Source organism: Pholcus phalangioides, unplaced genomic scaffold (genome assembly GCF_987345545.1).
Source record: "Pholcus phalangioides strain wild (caught in Gottingen) unplaced genomic scaffold, Ppha-v1.0 ptg000007l_1, whole genome shotgun sequence".
Lineage (NCBI taxonomy): Eukaryota > Metazoa > Arthropoda > Arachnida > Araneae > Pholcidae > Pholcus > Pholcus phalangioides.
The window spans coordinates 31,911,567-31,937,257 of record NW_028301600.1 but is presented as its reverse complement, the minus strand read 5'-3'; the positions used below and the strand labels follow the sequence as shown (position 1 = coordinate 31,937,257).

At 32.2% G+C, this 25,691-nt stretch overlaps 1 protein-coding gene across 7 annotated transcripts in view; it reads right to left on the bottom strand.

The window, feature by feature from the left end:
- Positions 1–2,720: 2,720 nt before the first annotated feature.
- The window catches only part of Sara (Smad anchor for receptor activation), a 125,880-nt gene continuing 102,909 nt past the window's right edge, over positions 2,721–25,691 (bottom strand). For all 7 annotated transcript variants that reach the window (XM_089233048.1, XM_089233046.1, XM_089233044.1 and 4 more), the window contains 3 exons: positions 20,209–20,355; positions 17,181–17,325; positions 2,721–13,295 (listed from right to left, as the gene is read on the bottom strand). In XM_089233048.1, the coding sequence (XP_089089174.1) occupies positions 13,140–13,295; positions 17,181–17,325; positions 20,209–20,355 (448 nt within the window). In that variant the 3' untranslated portion in view covers positions 2,721–13,139. The remainder of the gene's footprint in view (positions 13,296–17,180; positions 17,326–20,208; positions 20,356–25,691) is intronic.

The window sequence follows — 25,691 nt, the reverse complement described above, 5'->3', positions numbered from 1 at the left end:
TGTATCTTGTCTAATTCTTCATAAAAGTCTACTTCTTCCTCAGAATAGCTTGTTGTTGGTGCATAGACTTGTATAATCTGTACTCGGTATCTGCTTGATATTTGCATAACCAACTTCGCAACTCTATCAGATGTACTATCTAACTCAACGATGTGATTTTTCCACTTTTTATGAATGAGAAATCCTACTCCACTGGTTCTTCCATTATCTGTTCCTCTGTAGTAAAATACATGTCCACTGGCAAGTTCAATTTCTTCCTCTCCTTTTCTTTTTACTTCACAGGTGCCTAAAAGATGTCCCAATTTATTCTTTTTTTTCAGTTCTTCCAACTCCTGCAAACGATTTTCTGAAGAAAGAGAATCCATTATACGTGGCCAAGGTCATCATCTTATGGCAGCCTGATCCAACCCAGAGATTCTTAGCACCCTCTGTCTTCATGTCTTGCTCTGGTTACTGCCGTAACCAGGGACACTCAAACTGCTAGGGACTGAGGGCCTTAGTTTATAGACAGAGTTCCTACTGCTTTTTAGACGGTTTTTGGCCGTAATCCTTCATGCTGGCCAACGTGGGTTGGAGGAAGCCCATCCCTGTCCGTTCATGCGTTAAAACATGGCTACTTACAGGCTGCACTACAAGAAGGTGCAGAGTGGTCTTTAAGCCTCTGCTTCTAGTCAAGTCCTTATAATAAAGCAATTAAAGGGTCTTCTCCTAGTTAACAAGTACAGACTATTCAACAGCCCACTGTATAATATGAGACACGGAATGAAAACGATGCCAGAGTCATACCTGATTTCGTTAATACAGTATCATTCCAGTGTTATAGTAATCAAAATCTTCAACAGCCTGTTGTAATACACATGCTGTAACAATATGTTTGATAAAAGTTGTTATAGCGCAATCTTGGCCTTATAACCAAATTCATAATTTTGTAAAACATTTGCTGCCAAGCTTCATCAGTGATAGCAAATGTTAAAACAATGTTTTGAGAAGTCATTGAAAGTGTAGTTTTATGCAAAAAAATTATTTTAAATATTTTTGAAGTTCTTTGATATAGAGCTTCTAGAAGTTTGAAATGACCAGCTGATCTATGGATCATAGGATGAATAATAGGAGTTGTATTTGGGAGAGTGAACATTACTCTGATGAGATCAAATTTTTCAACTGACTCTTCTGTCAAGTAAAAAAATAACCACATGACCACAGACTTGTAAAATATCCTTCCCTCGAGATTCATTCCATTTGTGTGTTCGTTAACCAAGATTAGTTTGTGAACCGAATTGTTCACAAACTAAGCGGTTCATAAACCGAGAGTTGACTGTATAACTATGCCTTGTGAGGACATTCTCATGGCTTCGCACCTCGCGACCGACAGAAGTTTGTTTTCCAACAATGAGACACATTCGATCCGGTCTCACCTTTGCGAGCAGCACAACTGAAATACATTTACAGTAGAGCATCAATTATCTGAATACAAATCAACTGAAACATTGGTTAACCAAAAGCATTTCAGTCTGGAAATTCCAATTTTAGCGCTATGTAGAAATTGCACTAGCCAGGGCCGTCTTAAGAACATCATGGGCCCCCGTGCCAAATGGTTTTTCTGAGGCCCTATCTGGTAAATTCTAGAAAATTTTAACTAGATCTCATTTTTGTGAGGCCCCTGTACTCTTGAGGCCCGGGTGGGCCCATGCGTTAAGACGGCACTGGCACTAGCCACCAATGCTTTCGCCAAGAGATATATTCCCCAGTGATACTAAATATATATAGTTTTGTTTAATATCACTGTTTCTTGGTTTAAATATTGCACCTATGATACTGGTATTATTTTTTTCCCCATAAATGATCAGTAATCCAAACACCCTCAGTTCCCAATTGTTTCAGATAATCAATGCTCTACTGTAATTACATGCAGAATATCCACTCAAGTTGACAGTTCCTTACTTTCTATTGGGAAGGCAGATAACATCACTTTAAGAGGTAAATTGTCGTTTCTTTTGAATATATCAGAAGTATGAACAGTGGTAAAACCTTGGAGTAAAAAATTAATTTAACCCTTACAGCGGCAATCCCGAGATATTTCGGGTTCTTAAAACTCTATCAAAATGGCAACCTCGAGCCCACATACCATTGAAAGCTTTCTTCTCCTGATAACAGATAACATATTTTCCTCCAATCCCTCCCCGTCCTGTCAATCAATTGCCAGTGAGCCAACACCATCTACAGCAGAAAGCCTCTACGCGAAGCTCGTGACGTCACTGAAGGTTATCTCACCAATAGACATCGGATATACTACAAAAAAGGGTAAAGATGGCGCATGCATCCACCTGCTACATCTATGGCCATTGATAGGTGAGAAGTCACAAGTTTCGAGCAGAGGCAACTTTTGTTCGAAGTCTAACAACAGAAGGGTAGACAGAGACAATGTTTTTCTTTTCCCTTTGAGGTAGCATGGCATAAGTAACAGAAAACGATAGTTTTTTCCTTCTCTCCCTTGTTTTATTATTTTGTGTTGGGGGCATTTATCAGCTCTCAATTGGGAAAAAAAATTCTTGAATAAAAGTGGCAGTTTTTAGAAGGTTTAGTGATTTCCAATGTGGTAGTTAAAAAATTCAGACTAGGAAAAATTTAAAAACCGCTTAAACAGTTAAACCTGTGTGAAACAAACTTTGTTTTGACAATTCCTTCAAAGTCTGGTGATGAGCAAATATGAACTACTAAAATAAAAATAATACATATCTTTATTAGTTAAGGTCAGGTACACAACAATAATAAAACGTGTATAACACAATATAAATAGAAAATTTTTGAAAGCTCTAACATTTAATCATTTTTTGCTGCTCCCACTCCAGGGATTGTTGTACATCATTAAATAAAATACAAAGAAAATTGCACAATGGAAAAGTGTCAATATTAATTAACAACAAGGGGGTGAGACACAAAGCTAATTTCCTTTTCAGAATGAACAAAGAGAAGTGTCATCACTTTTCTAAAAAAAATAATTTGAATAGATACAACTGACCTAGTACATTTATATTAAAATGGAGGACTGCATCAAACACTTGTGAAATTTATACTGTATTTTAGTAATCAGTGAAATAAAATCTGAGAGAGATCAGGTACAACTTTTCTACTTATATTTTTTAATACATTATGTAACAGCATAACTTTTCTGAAACATATGTTCAATAATATTTCGGGCATCAACAATGCCATTTGGATTTTATTATCAATAAAAAACTGAAATAGTATTTGCCATTATACCATTTTCAATAATAAATTAAATCAGTTTACATGAAACTGAAGTTGAATGCAAAGCTACTTTGAAATGTGATTACACCTAAATGGTTAATCCCGAGTTTTTGAAATTCCATGACTTTTCTCCTTTTGTTGAGGCATTTGAACTCCTAGAATATAAACTTTTATGTTTCTTAGTTTAGAGATAAAACAAAGTTCTACCTAGAACAATAGTAGCAATCGTTTTGACCACTACAGAGATAATGCATTAATATGGTTACAAAACTTCCTTGAATAAGAATTTTTCTTATGCTACCATAAATAGCGGGAGAACAGATATCCTATCCCTGTTTTTGCTAGTACTCATTTCGTATCATTCAAAGGTGCACTTTTCAGAAATCTTGCTTGCAAATTTTATTAATTCATTGGCATTTTTATTGATCATGACGCTTATTACTGCATTGCATCCACTGGAGCAATGTCACATGAAGATAGAAATCTTCACTTCTATATTTATTCATGGCTCCAATTGGGCGCCCTGGATGATTTTTATCTTTTTTTTTTTGTTTCTCCACACTATAGAATCTGTCCCAACTGCAGGATATGGGGAACAATGAAATTACCACATGTTATGCTTTCGATGGAGCGAGCAAATAATACATATATCGTCACGCCTGAGGTAATACCCTCTTTTTTTTGAAAATCATTGTTTCAACTGATGAGAACATCAAAAATGATTAACAGTTATTGCCATGCTAAAAGATGTTTTGCATTCATTTAGTATATGGTTTAAAAAAAAAAAAAAAAAAAAAATATGCGCTGAAATTCTTGTATGCTGTTGGTTTTGAAACCATAAGATCTCATATTTGAAGAAACAGCACAATTCAAAATTTGCATTGATATGGAATTCCTCAGTGATGAAATAATATTTATCATTAAGAAAATACCAATATGAGAGAACTCCAATATATTTATTGTTATTACCAAATCACAGAGAAACCTCTGCCGAATTGTAACAGTAATGGGCTCATCTCATTAAAGGGGTTGGTGATGAATGGCTCAATCACTTTCACTATCTACAGTTGGCAAGCAGAGAAAATCTAGGTCTTGAGTATCATAGGTAGATAACGCACAGAAAGACATTTCTGCCAGAAATTAAGTTTTATCGCTCTGCTAATGGTTGCATTGTATTTTTAGAAATTAATACAGTCAATACACATTGCAATTGGCATCGAAAAGCTGCCTTATGTATGTACTTTTTGTCGTCTAAGATTTTGTGGCTATTCAAGAGAGAGTTTTCATTCGACACATGCAACCACTTCACAAATTCAACAGTATTATATTTCAAACTTTGTCAGAAGACTCTCAAGTGAAAATTAAGCAAAAAAATCACAAAAGCTGAAAGAATTACAATCAAAAACCCTTGTAGAGATATCAAAACAAAAGATTAGTGTTTCCCATACAACAAGCAATTTTGTCTTAAAGTCCAAAAAAATGGTGAGTGAAAAAAAGATTAATCACATAAATTTGACAGAGAAACTGATTATATGCAGTTTTAAAAAAATGATTCAGTAAAAATAATTTATGTTGAATTTCTCTTATTGTGGTCAAAATGACTGCTTCCATCATTCTACGTAGTTCAAAATTGCTGTCGTTCTAGTGTTAAGATAATCTCACTAATTTTGAATGAAATATATTTTGTCAGACAATGCAATTTCTGCAGGATCATATTATTTATATTGCAGCAGAAATAATATTCTGTATTATTATCCAGATACATATAGATGACAGAATACATCTGTATATATTACTCTTGTTAAAGCTCAAAAGTCATCAATCTGCACTGCACATAACCAAGGTAATCTGCAGGTTAACTAGGCTGATCCATTAAAGTGTGAAATCATCTACAAAAAAAAGGTTTCAGCATTTTACCTAGGTAATGTGCACATTAATGTTTTCCGGTAAATAGGTAAAGTGCAGATTACAAAGATTAATTTAAAAAATTAAATAATTTTCCGGACTTTAACGAATCAACCTGGTTAATCTACACATTTCCTGATTTCTACACTTTAATGGTTATTTTTATAAAAATATGGTTAAAATTATGAACTGCAAATGCAACTCTGAAAAAGTCAAAGAAAAATTCTAAGATAAACTGATTTCCAAAACTAATTTGAAATAAACTCTATTCAGATACTCTCAGATGAAGAAAAGCAATGTAAACAGGGTTTATGCAACAGAGCACATTAGTTGAGGGTTAAAAAAACAAATAAAATTATCTTGTGGTGCAGAAAACCTATAATTTTGAGTATCCTGCAAAAACTAATTAGTCAAAATAAAAAACCACAATCTAAAGTTTCTCCTTGCAAGGGTTTTTTTCTATATTTTCAGAATTTTTTTATATTTTCCTCTTTCAATACAAACATGAAATAAAATTTATTTTATATCTTTATTTTGCTCTAAAGAAGAAAACGTGAAAAAAGTATCCACAGCAAACCAGGCAAATATGTTTAACAAATCAATATCTTTCTTTCAGCTTTCTCAAACCAAGATTTCACAAATGACATAATCAAGGTATGAGAAAAAAAAAATTCCAGAGTACGACTATAGTTTGAAAATGTTCCAGAATGGAGTCAAATTCATTTTCATCTACAGCAGCAATCTGTAAAGTTGAAGTTACAAAAATTATTTTGTGGAAAGGTATTAGTTCACTAAATAAAGTTGAAGGGGGTATCAAATTATACATGAGAAAATTAAAATAATTTACATTCTTCTCCCAGTATGTATAAAACCTTAACTTGATTCCTTTATCACAAAAAACTAAATCATTGCATTCCCTGGTAGTACTCAAAAGGCCAAACTGAGAGATGCCAGAAATGGAATGAGTTTGGTGATACTGCTCTAGTAATGATGTCATAGATGTAAAATTCTGGAGAATAATCTTTCGAACTACTATTATAAATAACTTGCGAATATTCTTATAAGTTCTTGATGAGAATATTCTCCTGTTATTTATAATATAGTTACATATAATATTCTTGAGAATATTCTCTGGAAGAACTACTTTCATAAATTACTGGGGAATATTCTTATAGAAAATAATAAGAATTATTCTGAAGTTAATAATAGTCCTTCCAGAGAATATTCTCCTCTATGAATATTCTTCAGTTACCAAAATCTTTCCAGAGAGTATTATCAAGAATATAAATAACATGTATTATAATAAATAATCTTGATAAATAACTTGAGAATAATTATTATTTTTGATAAGAATATTCTCTAGCAATTTATAATAGTAGTCCTTTGAGAGAATATTCTCTGTCTTCGTCTCTCTTCCCATCAAGAAGATGAGTATATATTGAAGTTTGTAGACCACAATATTAAAGTTTGAAAGCAAGAAAATTAAACCAACAGGGCTGAATTGCACAACTTTTAAAGAAATGTGAGATACAGAATTTAAGTGTATGTGCATTGAAGAAAACAGTTCTCTATCTTAGAATGACGGTGATTATATAAGAATAGCTTCCTTTATCAAACAACTTTGGTTTAATTTCCTTTGTTTGAACTTATTTCTGAAAATTTATCTCATTTTTAAATATTTTTTTAAAGTTTTAATCTAAAGGTTTCTAAAATATTCATAACCAAACTTCTAACCTCTCATCATGACCTGGAGAATATTCTCGAACTAAAAGTTGTCATTGGGGGGTGATTATGCAAAATATTGTTTTGTTGTAAATGTTTCAGGCAATGAAAACTGATTCATATTTCACAATATAAACAAAATTAGTAAAAAATTATTTAAAAGAAAAATGAATATTCTTGATTCTCCAATTTTTACATCCAGGAGAATATTCTCGTTCTCAGAGCATATTCTCACCTCACATCTCTATGATGTCACATAAAAACATAAATAAGTCAAAATAACAGGTAAAAGGAAGTTAACATTTTAATTCAAATGAACTTAAAAAATGGCATATCAATAATCTGACTGAACATTTTTAGTATAAAACTTTTGATATAAAGGTTCAAATATTTTAAACTTTTTTGAAGTATTTTCAACAATATTTTAAAATATTTTTATATTTGCAGTAGTAATTATTTTTTTTTTCATTTGATTTTGACCATTATAAATTCAACCCTACCACGGTTTAACTGTGATTCTTCACCTTTAACTATATCGCTTATCACTTTACTAATTTTGATATAAGCGTATTACATTTTAGTTGCCAAATCTTCAATATTGTTTGTAAGTTTTAAATTGATTTCTTCAATAAAAGACACTACTGACTTGAATATCATCACACACACAACCATTTAACTCTAAACAAAATATTCAGCTGCTGATCTTATAAATATGCCATTTTCTCAGATTTATGTTGTGAACCTAGTTGAATCTGAATATATTTGCGATGCAAAAGCTTCAAGCTTTTACACACACATCAGTTTCTTTAACGTGATTGTTAAGGCATTTCAATGCGAGTTATCTATGATAAAAGTCTGATATATAAATGATTTTGAATATTTTTCTCTCTGTCAGCACTATGAACAAGTCTGTATGTCGTAAACACTTTACATCTAGGGATGGGATGAATAGTGATTTGATTGATGACTGAATACGAAATATTTACCCAATGCTTTGGCAAAATCTGAATATCAATCTTCTTTAAAAAAAATCATAATTATAAATAAAATTGTTTTTTAATTGAAAACAAAATTATTGGCAATTTCAAATGATTGATGAATTTTAATTATGCAATTTATTTAAATAAATATTAAAAAACTGGTAATTGAAAGATTTTTATTGCCATGATGCTGACAATCAAATTTAATGATGATATTGTATTTTAATATTACTTACAGAATCAATTTATTTTTCAATACTGTCACAATTTTATCATCTAATCAAAAATTATTTTTTAGATGTTCTTTGCCCCTTTCAGTAGCTCAATACATTTCTTGTCTATAAACATATCCTTCAATTACTGAACTTGTGTAATTGCAGTAGGATTCTATTTACAGTTTCATGATTTACTTATCCAAGAAATTCACTCTGACATAACCCCTTTCACAGAAAAAGATATACACCACACAAAATATAATCAGTAAATTTTTAATTTATATGTGAAAAATTCCAATTAATGTAATTTTTTAAAATTAGTTTGTGCTTAAATTTGCACAGATATTTGATCGAAAAGAATATTTGGCAGAAGGGCCAAATAAGCGGAATACCGAATAGTAGCCGAATATTTGTCCCATCTCTATTTACATCCAAGTAAATTATTTTCTTTGTGAAGTTTTAAAACTAGGCAGAATCTGGAATTTTCCTAAAGATGCCAAGAACACCTAGGCTCTATCACTCAGTGATTTCAGCAAAATTGCCCATGGGAATTTGGGTACTTCCAGAATTAAAGATACCAAATAACTTATTTCATTATGAAAAAACTAGCTTGTGAAGGTTAGATCTCGAAGAGAAAGTAAATTGTTTGTGCAGTGAAAAAACTTATACATTGATTAGTTGTTTTTTCTAGACAGTATACAAGTACTTTTTTTCCAGTTTCCAAAAATTTTGATTCTAAATTTGGATTTCAAAATTTCTAATTTTACTAAGGCTTTCATGCATTGCATAGATGTATCTGGAAAGGAAAAAAGATTGTTGTAAGTCTGCTAAATGAGCCTCACTTGATGGCAATATCACTTCAATGTAGCTGGTACTTTATTTTTCCCCTATAATCTTTGCTTACCACACTATATTGGATGCTTTAATGACATAGTTTTTTTATTTTAGCGACAGTAAAGTTTGTACTCACAACTGTCACACATCACAAATATGTTAAGTCTTATATAATGATACTCGATGAACCAAGAGAAAAATATTGTTATACAGAAAATTTATTGTTATAGATAGAAGATATTAATACTGGGAAGTGTGCAGAGACCGGAGAGCAATATTGTTATATAGGCCATTATTGTTATAGAGGGTATTATTATATAAGAGTTTTACTACGTAGCTTGCAGAAAATATATTGGAATGAAATATAACAAATCGAAAATTCAAAATATTATTTCACTAAATTAAGTTAGACACTCTCATATTTTATATGGGAAAAAATTGAAATCATCATTCGTATTTTCTCTCAGTATGTGTAGCCTTGATTTGAATTCTTTGTCACATAAAAGCTAAATGTGCACCAAAAATACTAAACTGTAAGAGATACCAAAAATAGTATAAATTTGGTGGCAGTAATGATATTGCATAAAAACATGAACACCCCTGCCCAAAAAAAAGTTGCAAATTTAACTGAAATGAATAGAAAAAAATGGCTTGTCAATAATCAGACAATATTTACTTAGAAATGCTAATCTTTCTCATTCAAATAATTTTTTTTGTATTGATTTTCACATTGAATTTTGACAATTATGAATTCAACCCTACACTATGGTTTAACCAACCTTAAATTTTTGATTAAATCTTTTATAAAAATATTGTCTGAGGCTTTCATGGCCGGCGTTAAATGACTTGCAAACGGTCTCACTTGCCGCGGAGACTTACATCCAAATAACCTCAGATGATGGCTGCCACAGATGTGGGCGAAACGTCAGGAAGAAAATCTCCTAGACCATGGCCTAATAACCCGGAAACCATTTGCAAGTCACTTTTATAAAAATTTGAAATTTTACTAAAGCTTTCATGAATTGCATAGATGTATTTGGAAAATGGATTGTTGTAACTATGTTAAATCAGCCTCACATTGTGGCAGCATTACTTCAGTGTTGCAGATTCTTTTTTTTTCCTCTTATGATCTTTCAATTTCATTCCCTCTTCACCAAACTATATTGAATGTTTAAATGACACTTGTTTTTTTGGAACAGTGTTACTTGTGTATACACTGGCATACACTATATTATGCAGGGTGCATAGGTAACAGTAAAAAGGTATCCAATAACAAAAATATAATTATAAATATCAAAATACAGTATCCAATTGATGTGTAGTACTCAGGTATGTCAATCATGTTGCAAGAGGTTGTATAGTTATTAAAATAAAATAAAAATTACACAGTCCCCGTGTGCCCAAAACCCAATTAGAAAGTTGTTGCCAACTAAAAGAGTTCCATGTTTCGAAGTGCAATATTCACAGAGTTAGTTGAATTCGAAAAACGGAGGAAAATTGAGAAAAACAGCATTAAATGTGTGTGTATAAACCGTGTCACCTACATTTAATGCTGTTTTTCCTAATTTTCCTCAGTTTTTCGAATTTAAATACCTCAGGGAATATTGCACTTTAGAAACTTGGAATTCTTTTAGTTGGTATTGGGAGAGACAGGGCAACAACTTTCTAATTGGGTTTTGGGGCATACAAGGCTGTATTAAAACTTTTCTTATTTTAATAACTATACCACCTCTTCCAACATGTGATTGACATATCTGAGTACACGTTATTTGGAAACTTTTTCTAGTTGGAAGTATACCTCTAGGATCAACGGTTCACCAGTAAAATGTCATACTCCCTGTTTGCTATGCACCCTGTATATCAGCAAAATATATTCGAATGAAATACAACGAAAAGTAAATAAAATTCACATGTTCACTTATCAAAACAGGAATTTATCTTTCGCCATATATATCAGATGTAAGAAAATTATAAAACATAATAAATGTACCTTTTCAAAATAGAGGATAAAATCAAAGGCATGATGCACAAAATAAATGTAGTTCAAAACATATTAGAGGAAAGAAAATTATAAAAATAAATGTCACTTTTTTAAAGTAGAGGATAAAATTAAAAGCATGATACACAAAATAAATGTATAAATAATGCAGACCTTTTGGAACAAGCCAAATAACATAATCTGCTCATAAAATATTACTTTTACAGTAACTAAGCTTTCAACAGTAAGAATTCTGCAGGAAACTATTAAGCTGTAAAGAAAACTGTTTCAAGAAAAAAATTGTAGGTATAATTTGATAAAATTTTCATAAAGGTTTCATTAACAAAACAATCTCCAGTTCAGCTGTTCCACCATAATAATGTAATTTTTAATAGTTATCATTTTCACATCCAGAGTTTATTTGCAATGTGTTTATGCACTAAGTTTATTTACATCGCTACATCATGAAAATTATCTTTTGTATTAGATTTATTTTACTGTAAGTTATAATCAAAAATTTGAATCATTTCTGGGTATAGATGAAAAAAAAAAAAAAAAACCTTTACAAACATTTCCTGCAGGATATTAGAAAATTTTGCACTTCATTGAAAATAACAGCTAATACAACTCAGTTACAGTAAATCAAATTTACAATCACTGAGTTCCAAAATACTGTGCTGCGAGATTCTGTAATTCTTAACTGCTTGAATAAAAAATTTATATTAAACAATGGAATTTAATGGAAAGGGTAAATAAATACAGAACATCCTGATGAATTCTGACACAAAATGAATGTAATTTTTGAAGGAAATAATCAAAACCAACCATATACACTGTATATATTATAGATTTCATTGTTTAATGACGTGGTTAAGCAATGTCTGGTATATCATGTGACAAGTGATTTACAGTCTAAATAGTTAGTTAAGAAAAATAACAGAAATAATCAACAGTTTTTAATTGTATTTTACTAGATATTAAAAAAAATTATACTGGCAGTTATTCAGAATTGACAGTAATTGAGCTGAGGCATTAGTTAGTCCCACTTGATGAAGAATTTAAATTTCACACTAAGTGGATATGTAAAAAATATGATAACTTATCTTTAACACATTTAATTAACATAAATATAACACTTCATTATCCCTTCTCATCAACCCACCTGGTAGATATGCAACAGGGCCATTCCAGAACAAGTCACTTGTTATTTTTTATAAAATTCACATATCCACACCAGTGTATGGAACTAATTAGCACATCAATCAATTTACTGAAAATATTCGATAAAATTCACATATACAATTACAAGATACAAAAAATATTTTTTAGTAACACAAATAATGACTACATAAGCAGTCATTTAAACATCATTGTTTCCTTACAAGAGGTCCCTTGTAGCTTTTCCCTTATGATAATTCATGATAAAATTAGATAAGAACATTTTGTAGAGAAAGTTTCCAAAATCTCACTGAACAAAAAGATATACAGTAAGGGGCACCTGTCAATAGCAAACATCATTCCAGAGGAAAAAAAGAAAATTTATTATTCGTAACAAAAACACAATCATTATAGGAACACTGTCATACATGCTGACACAATAATGCATGTTTTTTAATTCCATAAAAAACTTATTTTAACAGAATTATGAAATATTAGAAGGAATTTCATTTTATTTTTTTGGACAAATAATTGACAACTGATAAAATATATCTATACAAAAATAAATATAATCAATATCCATATTAGGTGACAATGGATGAATGTTTTCAAGTGCAAATAAATGAACACAGTGAGCTACCTCCTGAATAACGGATACATGCAATTCAACACTCTCATACACCTACAGAAACAGCTATATAATATATCACAATCTCTATGTAAGAATAAAATAGCATTTATTTCATGATAAGTAGAAACTCTTCAACAAATATGCCTTTCTTTTATTTTTATTTTTTTATACAGAGACAACACACCATAATTCACATATCACACAGCTCATCACTACACAGTGGAATGTTCCAGCAGCATACATACTGCAGTTTTTCTTTCAATATCCTTTTGATACAAAGCAGCATGACCGATATGCCTCATTTCATGTTGATAAAAATGGTCTATCCAACTTTCATACAAAAGGTTTGACTGAAAAAACATTATTTTTTTCCAATGTATGTAGAACTCAATTATTCTTTTTGTGATGTAAAAAATTTATTATTTCTTTTATATAAATTTTTTATATCAATTATCTGTTTTCTATTTTCATTTTATAAGTATATAAAAGATCAGCTCTAGTGCAATTGGTTCATCATGGCTAGCACCCGTCACCCTGGAAATAATTGGAATCAAGCTGCTGTCAAGAGCATTCATATACATGGAAGGCAGAGGTTTTCCAAGAGCTCCAGCTTCATATTCAACCTACGGAAAAAAAAATTACTACTACAATCACTTTAAAGTTTTCACTTTATTAATAATTAATAGCAGTGTATTATTGTCAATTACTATAATCAATTCATCAAAAAAGTGATAGTGCACATCAAGATGAACAATTTTTTCTATAGAACCCAGGGTTACAACCTACTTATTGAGGGAAATAAGTCAACCCACTTCAGACATACCCAAAACATTACAACCCTGTTCACATCATGAGGGCAACAAGGAAATTTCTTAGACAGGAAAAATTTCTCCCTTCTATTCACAGGCAATAGAGTAACAAAAAAAATATAGTCCCTTCTCCTTTCTAAGGGTAATATACATGTGGGGAGGGATATTTTTCCTCCTTTCACTTTCAGGGTTACTTTAGGTTCCCCCCCCCCCCCCATTTTGATACCAGTGGCATAAATGAAATGTTAACATGTTCTAAAAGTTATTCATGATCCCAGGTTCTATTGCAAAAATTATTTTTCTTGCATGTAGCATCACTCCTTTCATATTGGCAGTATATTATGTATGGCTCTGGGACACCCTGTAAATGTGATGGCCAATGTCTGAATTCTGTGCACTTAGTGAGGCTATAACATGTAAATAAACCTTATATTTACAAACAGCTCCTGTGGGCAGGACTCCATACATAAATGCTTATATTATTTAAACACAACAATGCTTCTTGACATTAAGCAATACAATAAGTACCCGCAGTTGATAAAATCACCTGTTAATAAAATCAGTCACTTTATAAAATCAAATTCCAAAAACATAATCAAATCAATATCAATCACATGAAAGAATTTCCATTTTATAAAATCAGCATTGTTGCTTTAAGAATCAAAAACATTTTTGAAATGGGTCTCAATGTACAAAGAAACTGAGGGTGTGCTTTTCTGGTGCAGCTTTGGCTGTTTCATCTGCAGCTGTTCTTTCAAATTTCCTAGTGGTATAGCATTGTGTTCTCCTATTATTGTGTTATATTTCTGGTAGTACTATGTGTGTGTATATATATAGACAATGTCTAGAGAGAATCCCACAAAATATTGCTAACACTTTTCCAGGAGACAAAACAGTCTTTGCCTTAGTTGGTGCTATTGCACCATGCTCCATCCACTACTTTGAGTTTGATGTATAGTGGTGAATCCGTGTTTCACCATAGATCAAAAATTGATGTGAAAGGTCTTCAGGTTTATGCATCAATGTAGACTGAAAAATTTTTGCAATGTCTTTTGCATTCACTTTTATCTAATCATTAATAATAGTGGCATCTATCTTGGACAAAGCTCGAATATCTCATGGAGAATACCATGAGCCCCCTTCTGTTGAAATGCCAACAACATCAGCTATCTCAAGCACCTTGACTCAGCGATCTACCATGATAATACCATTGATTTTTTTTTTCCAATTTTTCCACAGTGACCTAAACTGCGCACCAGGATGTTGTTTTTTGGTGGAGATGTGCGGCCATTTAAATTTGTTGATACAAAAATAAATGGTTTTAATGATGATGCAGAGTCATCCTGACCTTATTCTAATTCAGCTTTGGAGTGATACTTACAGCTGCTCCATAGGTAATTCAATAATCTGGAAGTGATTGTGCCCCCACCTCATAAAGATTTACCTTACTTATCAAATAACCTACGTAAGTGTGAGTGATATGAAATGATTAAATACATTCATCCTGCTTTACTCAGACCCACTACTAATGACTAATAGGATATCTGCTTGGACTATAACAAAAAAATTGAAAACAAAAAAAGATAAAACAGGAATTTTTAGTTTTAATCATACTGCATTGCTAACAAAGATATATTGATAAAAGTGAATAAATAAATAGACCCCACCCAGATGAAACAAGAATGCTTATCGATCTCTTCATGTACAAGCTTTTGCCAACAAATTTGGATTATTTGTATTTAAACTTTCAGAGGTAAAACTAAAAACTAGTTTCCTTGTTCGTGTGTTAGAAATGGAAAGGGGAAAAAGATTATAATATGCAGTATATACACTGAAGAGCCAAAAAAACTGGTCACCTGCCTAATATTGTGTAGGGCCCCGTGAGCCCACAGAAGTGTCGCAACACAACGTGGCATGGACTCGACTAATGTCTGAAGTAGTGCTGGAGGTAATTGAGACCATGAATCCTGCAGGGCTGTCCATAAATCCGTAGGAATAAGAGGGGGTGGAGATCTCTTCTGAACAGCACGTTGCAAGGCATCCCAGATATGTTCAATAATGTTCATGTCTGGGGATTTAGGTGGCCAGCGGAAGTGTCTAAAGTCAGAAGAGTGTTCCTGGAGCCACTTTGTAGCAATTCTGGACGTGTGGGGTGTCGCATTGTCCTGCTGAAATTGTCCAAGTCTGCCAGAATGCACAATGGACATGAATGGGTGCAGGTGATCAGACAGGATGCTTACGTACCTGTCACCTGTCAGAGTCGTATCTAGACGTATCAGGGGTCCAATATCACGCCAACTGCACACGCCCCGTTACCATCACAGAGCCTCCACCAGCTTGAACAGTCCCCTGTTGACATGTAGGGTCCGTGGATTCATGAGGTTGTCTCCATACCCGTACACGTTCATCAGCTCGAAGCAATTGGAGCCGAGACTCGTCAGACCAGGCAACGTGTTTCCAGTCCTCAACAGTCCAATGTCGGTGTTGTCGGGCCCAGACGAGGCATAAAGTTTTGTGTTGTGCAGTCATCAAGGGTACACAAGTGGGCCTTCGGCTCTGAAAGCCCATATCGATTATGTTTCGTTGAATGGTTCGCACGCTGACACTTGTTGATGGCCCAGCATTGAAATCTGCAGCAATTTGCGGAAGAGTTGCACGTCTGTCACGTTTAATGATTCTCGTCAATCGTCGTTGGTCCCGTTCTTGCATGATCTTTTTCCGGCCGCAGCGATGTTGTAGATTTAATTTTTTACCGGATTCCCGATATTCACGGTACAATCGTGAAATGGTCGTACGTGAAAATCCAAATTTCATCGCTACCTCGGAGATGCTATGTCCCATCTATAACACCACATTCAAACTCACTTAAATCTCGATAACTTGCCATTGTAGCAGCAGTAACCGATCTACCAACTATGCCAGACACTTGTTGTGTTATATAAGTGTTGCCGAACACAGCGCCGTACTCTGATTGGTTCCATATCTCTTTATTTGCATAAACATGCCTGTACCAGTTTTTTTGGCTCTTCAGTTTATATCCATATATATTTCAGTTTCACCCTCACATCTCTTTTTTTGTCCTACCCTTCTTTTCTCTCTCCCTCTCTTAAACATAAATAGTAGAAATATACATTACATATGGGAAGGGGGAAATCACTAAGCAGGAATATAGAAAGAATGGGGAGGGGAGAAAACCAACGTGTATTCCCAGGGTTACAATGAAGCTTTGCAATGATGAGAAAAGAGATGAATAAAACAGGGAGAAGGAAACATACTTTCTGGATATTATGCTGAGGTGAATTCAGAAAGAAAAGTCATCATCTCCACCAGGACTCGAACCCAGGCCCTCTTGCATACCGGGCCAGCATGATACCATCTACACCACTGGAGACACAACCCTGCCTTCCTTATTTCATGCACTGCGGCATGAGGCGAATAAGAGGCTACGCAAACAAAATGACTTTTCTTTCCGAGTTAACCTCAGCATAATATCCAGAAAATATGTTTCCTTGATATCTTGGGCCTAGAAAAAAGCCATCTAAAACAGGGCAAGCTGAAGTGGATTTCTTCCATTTATGTTCGGATGAGATATCTCGTCCCTAATCATTAAGGGGTTAATGTCTGACGCAATACTATTCATTTTGATAGAATGATTTTTACAACTGAAGCTGATATTTTTATAGTTTTCATGTCACAAACCTTATCCTGTTCTGCATCCAAAAGTACTCTTAATCCGATCCTGGTCATTTCTGTTTCAGCTAGTGCATCTAAATAAGGTAGAAGAGCCACACAGAATGCTTGAGCAACACTTTCAGCTACCTTACAGGGATCGATGGTTTCAACTCTAAAAAAGAAAAGTATATGTGTATAGTTTTTCTCTATAGATGTGAAAACACAATTAGATAGCTAAAAAATTCATTCATCTTATAGGAAACTGTTTTTGATGAAAAAGGTTTTTTCCATGTTTGAGCTTTTATTCTTTCATCAGCTGCTAGTTACATTATTGAAAAACTTCAACTAAGTTAGGTGGCTTGTTAACTGTAATACAAATTATTATACTTGTTGTTATCAACATGAGAATGATAATACAACTGTTTAACACACTAGAACGACGGATTGCGAGAGTATACCTAGAAAGATGGGAAGGGGTCAAAATGATCCCCCATAGTTTTTTTGCAATTTTCGGATACCTTAATGTTTCAAATCATGGTATATCATTTTTAATACATAAATAGAGTTATAACACACAAAAAAAATTGAAACCACTGATCTGTTAATATATTTTGTTTTTATGTAGCACTCAAAGCATTCTGTACAAATCACCTCTTACGATGCACATTTGCCGCACACTGGTTTTTTGCATTGCGTACAAGATTGAAGTGTTTTATTGAGTATGCAGTTCCTTCTCACTTGGCATTTCTGTCGTTTTTTGTCTCCATCAATGTGTTTTGCATATTATCGCATTTTGAATTGTAGTTTTCAAGTTGGAATACTCAGCACGGAGTCCTTCACATAACTGCAATATGTAAGTTCTCAGAGTGATTTTTTTTCCTGTCACTTGTACAAAATCCAAGCATTTATTGCTGACATATCCAAAATGTTAGAAAGTACATGCATTGTCCAGCGACGACTTCCAGTCTTGGTCGTGTATAATCGCACCATTTGATCCATGATGTCGACTCTATATTTCGTTTCGTTATTATAGGCAACCGTTTCTGGGGTCTTTTTTCGACAAGGTATCATTTCTCACGATTTTCCGTTTCTTATTTCTCAATAGCGTTCTATTCTGTACCATCTGATGCACCCTTGGAGAAATAATTTTATTTTGATTTAAATCTTCATCATCAGAACCACTACTTGCTTCTCCACAGTTCAGCATAGGGTAGATCTCATTCTCTTCTGCACTTTCATCATCACTGCTTCCAAAGTTTTTCTCATCTAATCTTTGCAACTCCTGGAGTATTTCTTTTTCAGTAAAGTTTTCTTCAGTTTTCTCGCCATTTCTAAACTGTTTGAAATGATCATGTGCACTCAAATTTTTTACGTCCAAGGACAAACAATTCATCAGATAATATGGAAAGAATGCTTGACAAAAACCAAAAATTACACACCTGCTGATGGACACTTGCAGATAAGAATGGGGAAAAGAAAGGTCACATGGAAAGTCAAATGCAAAAAAAGACTTTCAGAAGGATTATAACCTACTTAGAAATCAATTGGGACGATGACAGTGTTATTTACTGCATAATGTGCTAGGACAGCAGTTCTCAACCGGTGCTCCATGTGCACTTTCCAGGGGCTCCGCTGCAACTCAAGGAAAATAAAATAAATCAGTAAATTTGATAGATAAATAAAAAAGGTCTGCAGGGGGTCCGCCATAAAAATTATATGCAAAAATAGCTACTTGAGTCAAACAGGGCTCCACGATAGAAATTATATACTGAAAATGGCTCCGCGAGCCAAAAAAGATTGAGAACCGCTGTGCTGGGATATAAGGAAGGGTCACAATCACCCCCTTCCGTCTTTCTAGGTATATCCGCTCGTATCTTCGTTGTTAAAAAAAAGATAACGAAAAAAAATTTGGTATACAATAAGTCGAGAAATTTCAGGTGGTTCGGTTTATTCTTAGCAGAGATATGCAAGCTTAAACAGCGTGCAGGATCATAAAGACCCCTGTCCATCTTTCTAGTGTTAAGATGGACAATAAGGTAAAAAAAATCAGCATTCATTAGGTGCCAAAAGTCAGGAGTTTTGGACTTTTATTTTATTTTTCCATCTTTTAATTCTATAACAATAAAAAGATTAAAACAAAGACCAATAAAAAATATACACATTTAATAAAAGACGTAACAGACAGGAACAACATACACTATGAGACCTGTAGGAATTAGTAATCCTTCCATCAAATCCACAATGCTTTTCTATATTATTTCTCTTCCTATTGAATTAGTTGATAACTTAGAACTTTGACTACCACATCAAGAATAAAAATTCTCCTGACATACCAACAATTTTTTTGTGTGTGTATTTTCGTGTCATCAGCTCACATATAACATGGTGATCTGCGGAATGAAAAGCTGTTGCTCATACAGCATGATAGTCGACGTTCAATCAAAAAAAAAAATTCTAAATTGTCAAGGTTCAAAGAAATTTCACTCACAGTGAAATTTTGCTATGCACAAGATAAAAGGTACTTTTGTTCAAAAATGTGTTACATGAAATTGATAACTGTAGTGTGTCAGGCATATGCATAACCCCCAATATATTCAACTTTCTTTACTAAAAACAACTTTGAGATGCCTTAAATACTCTAGAGAACATCATAAGATACAGTAGAAATGTTTATTCAAAAATTTCAACTGTTGTTTAAATACATTCCTTTTAAATTTTTCAGGTTTTTTTTTGCCAACAAATATGCATGGGTTTGTGATATACACGAATAAAGTATAAAATGCTCAAATAATTTATTTTGACTCCTATTTAACTACTTCCATGTGTTGAAATTTCTCTAATACAAAAGCAGATGACAATGAAAAAAGGATACAAGCAAAATTCACTTAAATTGAAATTCAAGGCTTTTGTACTCGTTAATACTCAAACTATTAATCATAAAGGGCTAAAACATTAAAATTTAACTCTCAATATCAAATTTGAAAATTGTTGTCTCCCTATTCATGTATAACATTTCAAATTACAAAGGATTAAATTAAATTTAAAAAAAAATTACCTCATGCTGTTACCATTTCGGTCCAACTCCATAAAAAACACCTCCGTCCATCTTATTAAATAATTTTCGCCTGCATAATCTGTTGATGTATGTATTCTCAAACTAGGAATACCTTCTAAGCTTTTTCCATCCACAGGACTAGCAACTCTGGAAGCCAGAATGGCAGAACAAATAAAAAGACAATTATTAAAAAATAAAATGTATTTGATTTTTCTTTTCACAAACAGAAATGTTACCAGAGTGAATGAAATCTGTCAGATATAACATAACAGGTTTGCTTGAATTTATAGTTGAAATGTATGGGGGAAAAAGCCAGAAAGAAAAGCTTCATTTATAGTTTATCAAAGTTTGGCTAAACTAATGAGAAAGATATTTAAAGCCAAAAAAAAATTTCCTTCTTTTCATTATGTTATAGTGGTCCATAAATTTTCATACCATTTTCATTCCACTCCAAGAAACACATGGTACTAATCTCTCAATACAAGCTATTCAAAAAAGAATTAACAATAATAGCAAATAAGAAAAAAGGTGTAAAATTCTAACCCATTTCCCCCTGGACTGGGGTTTTTAGTCTAACAAAAAAAAACAGGTTTTCGGACAAAATGCATGTTTTTAATTTAAATTGGGGTTTATTTAATTAAAAATTAGCAGCATATTGCATTGCTTAAAAATATATACTCAAAGGGTGGATTTAAGTTAATTTTTAGAAAGGAAAAATGAAATAGCAAAACATTTGTTTGAGGAAATTATATGTTTACACACATTATTATCGTGACAATATTTTTAAATATAAAAAATTTAGCTACACGATTGGATCACTAATTTTGAGGTAGCTTAAACTTAGATTTTCAAGATTCATTGTTGAGAAAAAAGGAAAAAATAATACAATTTGAGCAACTGATTAGATTTTTGTAGTTGTCATTTAATTAATAAGATTCTCTTGGGTTTAGGGGCTGTTATGAGTTTGAGGTGTAGGCCTATCTGTATCTTCTTGATGATACTAACTGCTTGTATTGGAGAAACAATGAGTTGATACTTAAACTCAAGATGTCCTCTTAGCAGCCCATACATTACATTTATCAAGATATTTCATTAACTATTGTAGAAAATAAAAAGTGCCCCTCAAAGGGTTGAAAACCAATTTTATTCACCTGAACAAAGAAGAAAACTATGAAAAAGTCTTTGTGGTCAAGTTTTCCAGTTTATCAAGTTTAAATTTAAAGTAAAATAAAACAAATAAACAGTTATAACTTACCAGTATATTCAAGATTCTGTTATGAGAGCACCATTTCAGTTAGCATTAAGAGTAGATAAAATTTCATTCCTGTTTCACCCTTTTTGATTTTTAAACTAATAATCACCATAAAAATTTTAATTGCAACAAGATGTCTAAAGTGAAATTAAAATAAATTTTAATTGTATTTTTATTAAGAATAGTTATTGAAGATGTTAAGAATTGCTTTGGTCAAAATTATAGATAAATAAATCAATAAAAATTATTAAATTTTATTATAATGTGCATGAAAAACAAAAACAAGTTTGGTGAAGGTTGTCCTTGTTAGAAAGTTTATATTAAGAGAGAAACTGTTATGTTAATCAAATAAATTAGTATTCACACACACAACTGCTCTGCTTTTTCATTTCATATACAGTAAAAGTCTGCTATAATAAGTATGGCTTATAACGACAATCTCAATATAACGAGTGATTTGCAGGTGATTGTCAAAGAGCTAATGTTTTAATGCTAAAGCTGTTACAATGACAAATTTTCCCGTAATTGTGAGCTGTCGTTATAACAGACTTCTACTCTACTTGAGGCTCAAATAGAATACTTTACAGGTAGGTAAACATGTAAATTTATGGAAACGCTTCATACCAAACAGCAAGCATATAAGTATTCTATTTTATTAACCAAATAAAATTTTAATGCATGCAAGACACATTTATATTCAGACATAATAAAGAATGTAAGCATATACAAACTTATGTAAGATAATTTTCAACTAGAGGATAAAGAAATTTAATTTTCCCCATTTTGCTTAAAAAACCCTGGGTTGTTTACAATCCTGATTTTGACACACTATGGGTGCTGTTCAAATCAGATCCTGAGATCAACTGATGACCTCAGGGCCTCATTTGGAATGGACATACTTTTTTCCCTGAGCAACTGGGAGTTAAGATTTGATAACCAACTCAAGTGGGATCCCTTGTCACCATGCTAGTCGTTATATAAATTTTCTGAAAATAGAACCTATAATTTGTCAAAAGCTAATGGGAATCTGTGCCTCTTTCCTTGTTATTTGTCTGTTGTTGGTTCCTTATTTGATTGTATCAGGAACAGGATTATTGTTCTCTAAATGCAATGGCGTGGGTACCAATTTTTTTTTAATTTTTGAAACTTTTTTTTTTTGCTGGTTATACACGGGAAATTACGGTACTTTGTATACTAATTTACAACTGACAAAACCAGAGATCCAAAATGTTTTTAGTTCCCCAAATTATAGGAAAAGTTTGACTTAACATTTAGTACATAGGATTCTTTGTATAACCATAATTTATCATCAACATAACTTCAATAAAACACAAAAGGCACAATGTTTGTTTACGGATGAGTTTGATGGAAAGTTACCAATCAACCTTCAGTTTATGGATGACTCAGTTGGCAAATACAAGGCCATAACAAGCAAAATGCCCAATGAGATGGCTGAAAAAATAACTCAGTTTACAAATCTCAGATCTCCAACAGTATTCAAGACGAAACAACATAGAAATCCTTGGACTTCCTGAGTCGGAGGATGAAGAGATGGACAACATAAAAACTGCAATTTTCCATAATTTGAATCTCTTGGATTTAGTGGGAGATGTTAGTGCCATGCATCGTATTCCATCTTCTAGGAAAGACAAGATAAAACCGATTATAATCCAGTTTAACTCTAAAAACAAACGTGATCTGTGTTATAGTGCAGCTCGCCAAACAAAGATGTGTGCATCTCAGATCAATGATCGTCTCGCAGCAAACCGTCTTTATTTCAATGAACACCTAACACCGTACAATAAACAGGTATTTTATCATGCAAAAAAATTCAAAACAGATAACAATTACAAATTCTGTTGGACTCGCAATGGAAAAATATATTTAAGGGAATCAGAGAAATCTAGAGTATTTAAAATAACCCACATTGATGATCTTTATAACACTAGTCAATAAGTTTATATTTATGTATTTTTATCAGTAGTATGTTATGTGTATCAGTATCTCTTGAAATTGATGTCACTTTTCATTTTTAACAAATTTTGTATATACAAATAACAATCACACCCTTCTTAACCGAAGTTATCGAATCAAGATAGTGTATATGTTGCTTTAACCGAATTTTGGTTTACATTTGAAATACTAATATAATTTTTATAACATATGCCATATTTTATAAAGTCTAATTTTTTCCCCCTTTTAAATAGTTTAACCACACAATAATATGTGGTTTTTGATCTCCTTGAGGTATGAAATTGCTTAGTGTAATTTACTTACATCATGAATCCTGAATTTGTTTGTTCAATCCTTGACACCCAGGAGGATTTTAACAAATACCTATCCTCACATGATTATAACAGCAGTTGTAATCAAATTCGTTGTATTAGGGTGGTGCATTTAAATATTAGAAGTATTAGAGCTAACTTTGACCAGCTTCTTGTTTTATTGAACGATTCCCTTGATTTTATTAATATACTTGTTTTATCTGAAGTATGGGTATTTGAGGACGAGATCAATTTTTACACATTGCCAGAATTTAATTTATTCACGTGTTGCAGAAATGACAATAGATCGGGCGGTATTTTTGTATATACTAAAAAATCTTTCCATTTCACTCAATTGATTAATTTTACTATGCAATCTGGAGAAGCAATAATACTTCTTGATGATACTCTAAAATTCTCTATCATTAGCTTATATAGATAAAATTCTTATCCTGTCAAGCAATTTATTGAAGAGCTTGAAATCATGATAAAAAATAACAAATGCAAAGATGTACTAATAATAGGCGACATAAATATTGATATTCTAAACAATACCCCAGGTATGCATTGTGACTATCAGGACATGTTAACTTATCATGGTTTTACACCCTTAATCATGAATATGCTTCAATTATCTGGAACCCATTTCACGCTTGCCATATTATGAGTCTCGAAATTATTCAAAACAATTTTCTAAGGTATTTATATTTCAAAAAATATAGTCCTTATAACAATATTCTATCTGCCACTCATCTACGAAACAGTTTCAATGTCAATAGCTTACAAAAACGCAGAGAGTACTTGCTCGTTATTTTTTTCAAGAAACCGTTGACTAACCAAATTGATTGTATACCAATTCTTAATGAAATGTGTTTCAATATTAAGTGTCACAATACAAGATCCAATTGTTTATTTGCCATCAAATCATATAATACTAATATTGGTAATTTCTGTGCTATAAACAGATTTTCTGAATTTTATAATGCGCTTCCTCAACATCTGGATATTTTTCATTCGTCTGTTACCGACTTTAGAAGATTTTTGCTGTGATTGCGTTGTATATATCTTTGTATAGAATTTTTGTATTTTGCGTAATTCTTTGTTACTTTTTATTTGTCTTTTGTGTACTTTATCATGTCGCTTTTTCTATTCTGTGCAAATTTTTATTTTTACTGCAAGCTGTAATTGGGTTTAAACCTGTAGCTTTGTTTTATAAATAAAATAAAAAATAAAAAATAAATAAAAATAAATGAATACAACTAGATCTCTCTCGCAAACCTGCATTGATCATATCTTTATTCGAAACTCTAATAAAATTAATGAAATTTCATCATCTATTTACAATACAGAAATAACAGATCATTTCCCTATTATTTGCAAATTAAACTTCAATTATCATGCTTTAAAATCAGATGATAAGATGGAGAAATACATTAGAAAAACGGATTTTATAACACTAACATCTTACTTAGAAAACTATAATTTTGTTTTTAAGAGCCACACCCCTGGACTCATCTTTGATGAATTTATGTTAAAACTACAAACTCTAATACACAATCATTCTAAATACTACCATAAAACTCCTAACAAGAAATCCTACAAACCTTGGATAAATTCAGACTTAACCCACTTAATTGAGATTAAACAAAAATTATATTTAAAAACTAAAAAATATCCATACGATATAATGTTCAAGCATGCTTGCAAAAATGTTGCAAAGCTTGTCAAAGACAAAATAAAAATAGCTAAGCAAAACTATTACACAGTACAATTTTTAAATTGCCACATGTCAACTGGACGCTGGAAACTAACGAATAAAATACTAGGATCCGACTTCAAAAATCACATACTACCCACTGAAACAAATTTATGCCTCCTTGCTAATAACTTTAACACTCATTTCATAAATATCACACAACAAACAATGGTACAAAATAACTTTCTACAATTCGTATGTTCCAATGAAA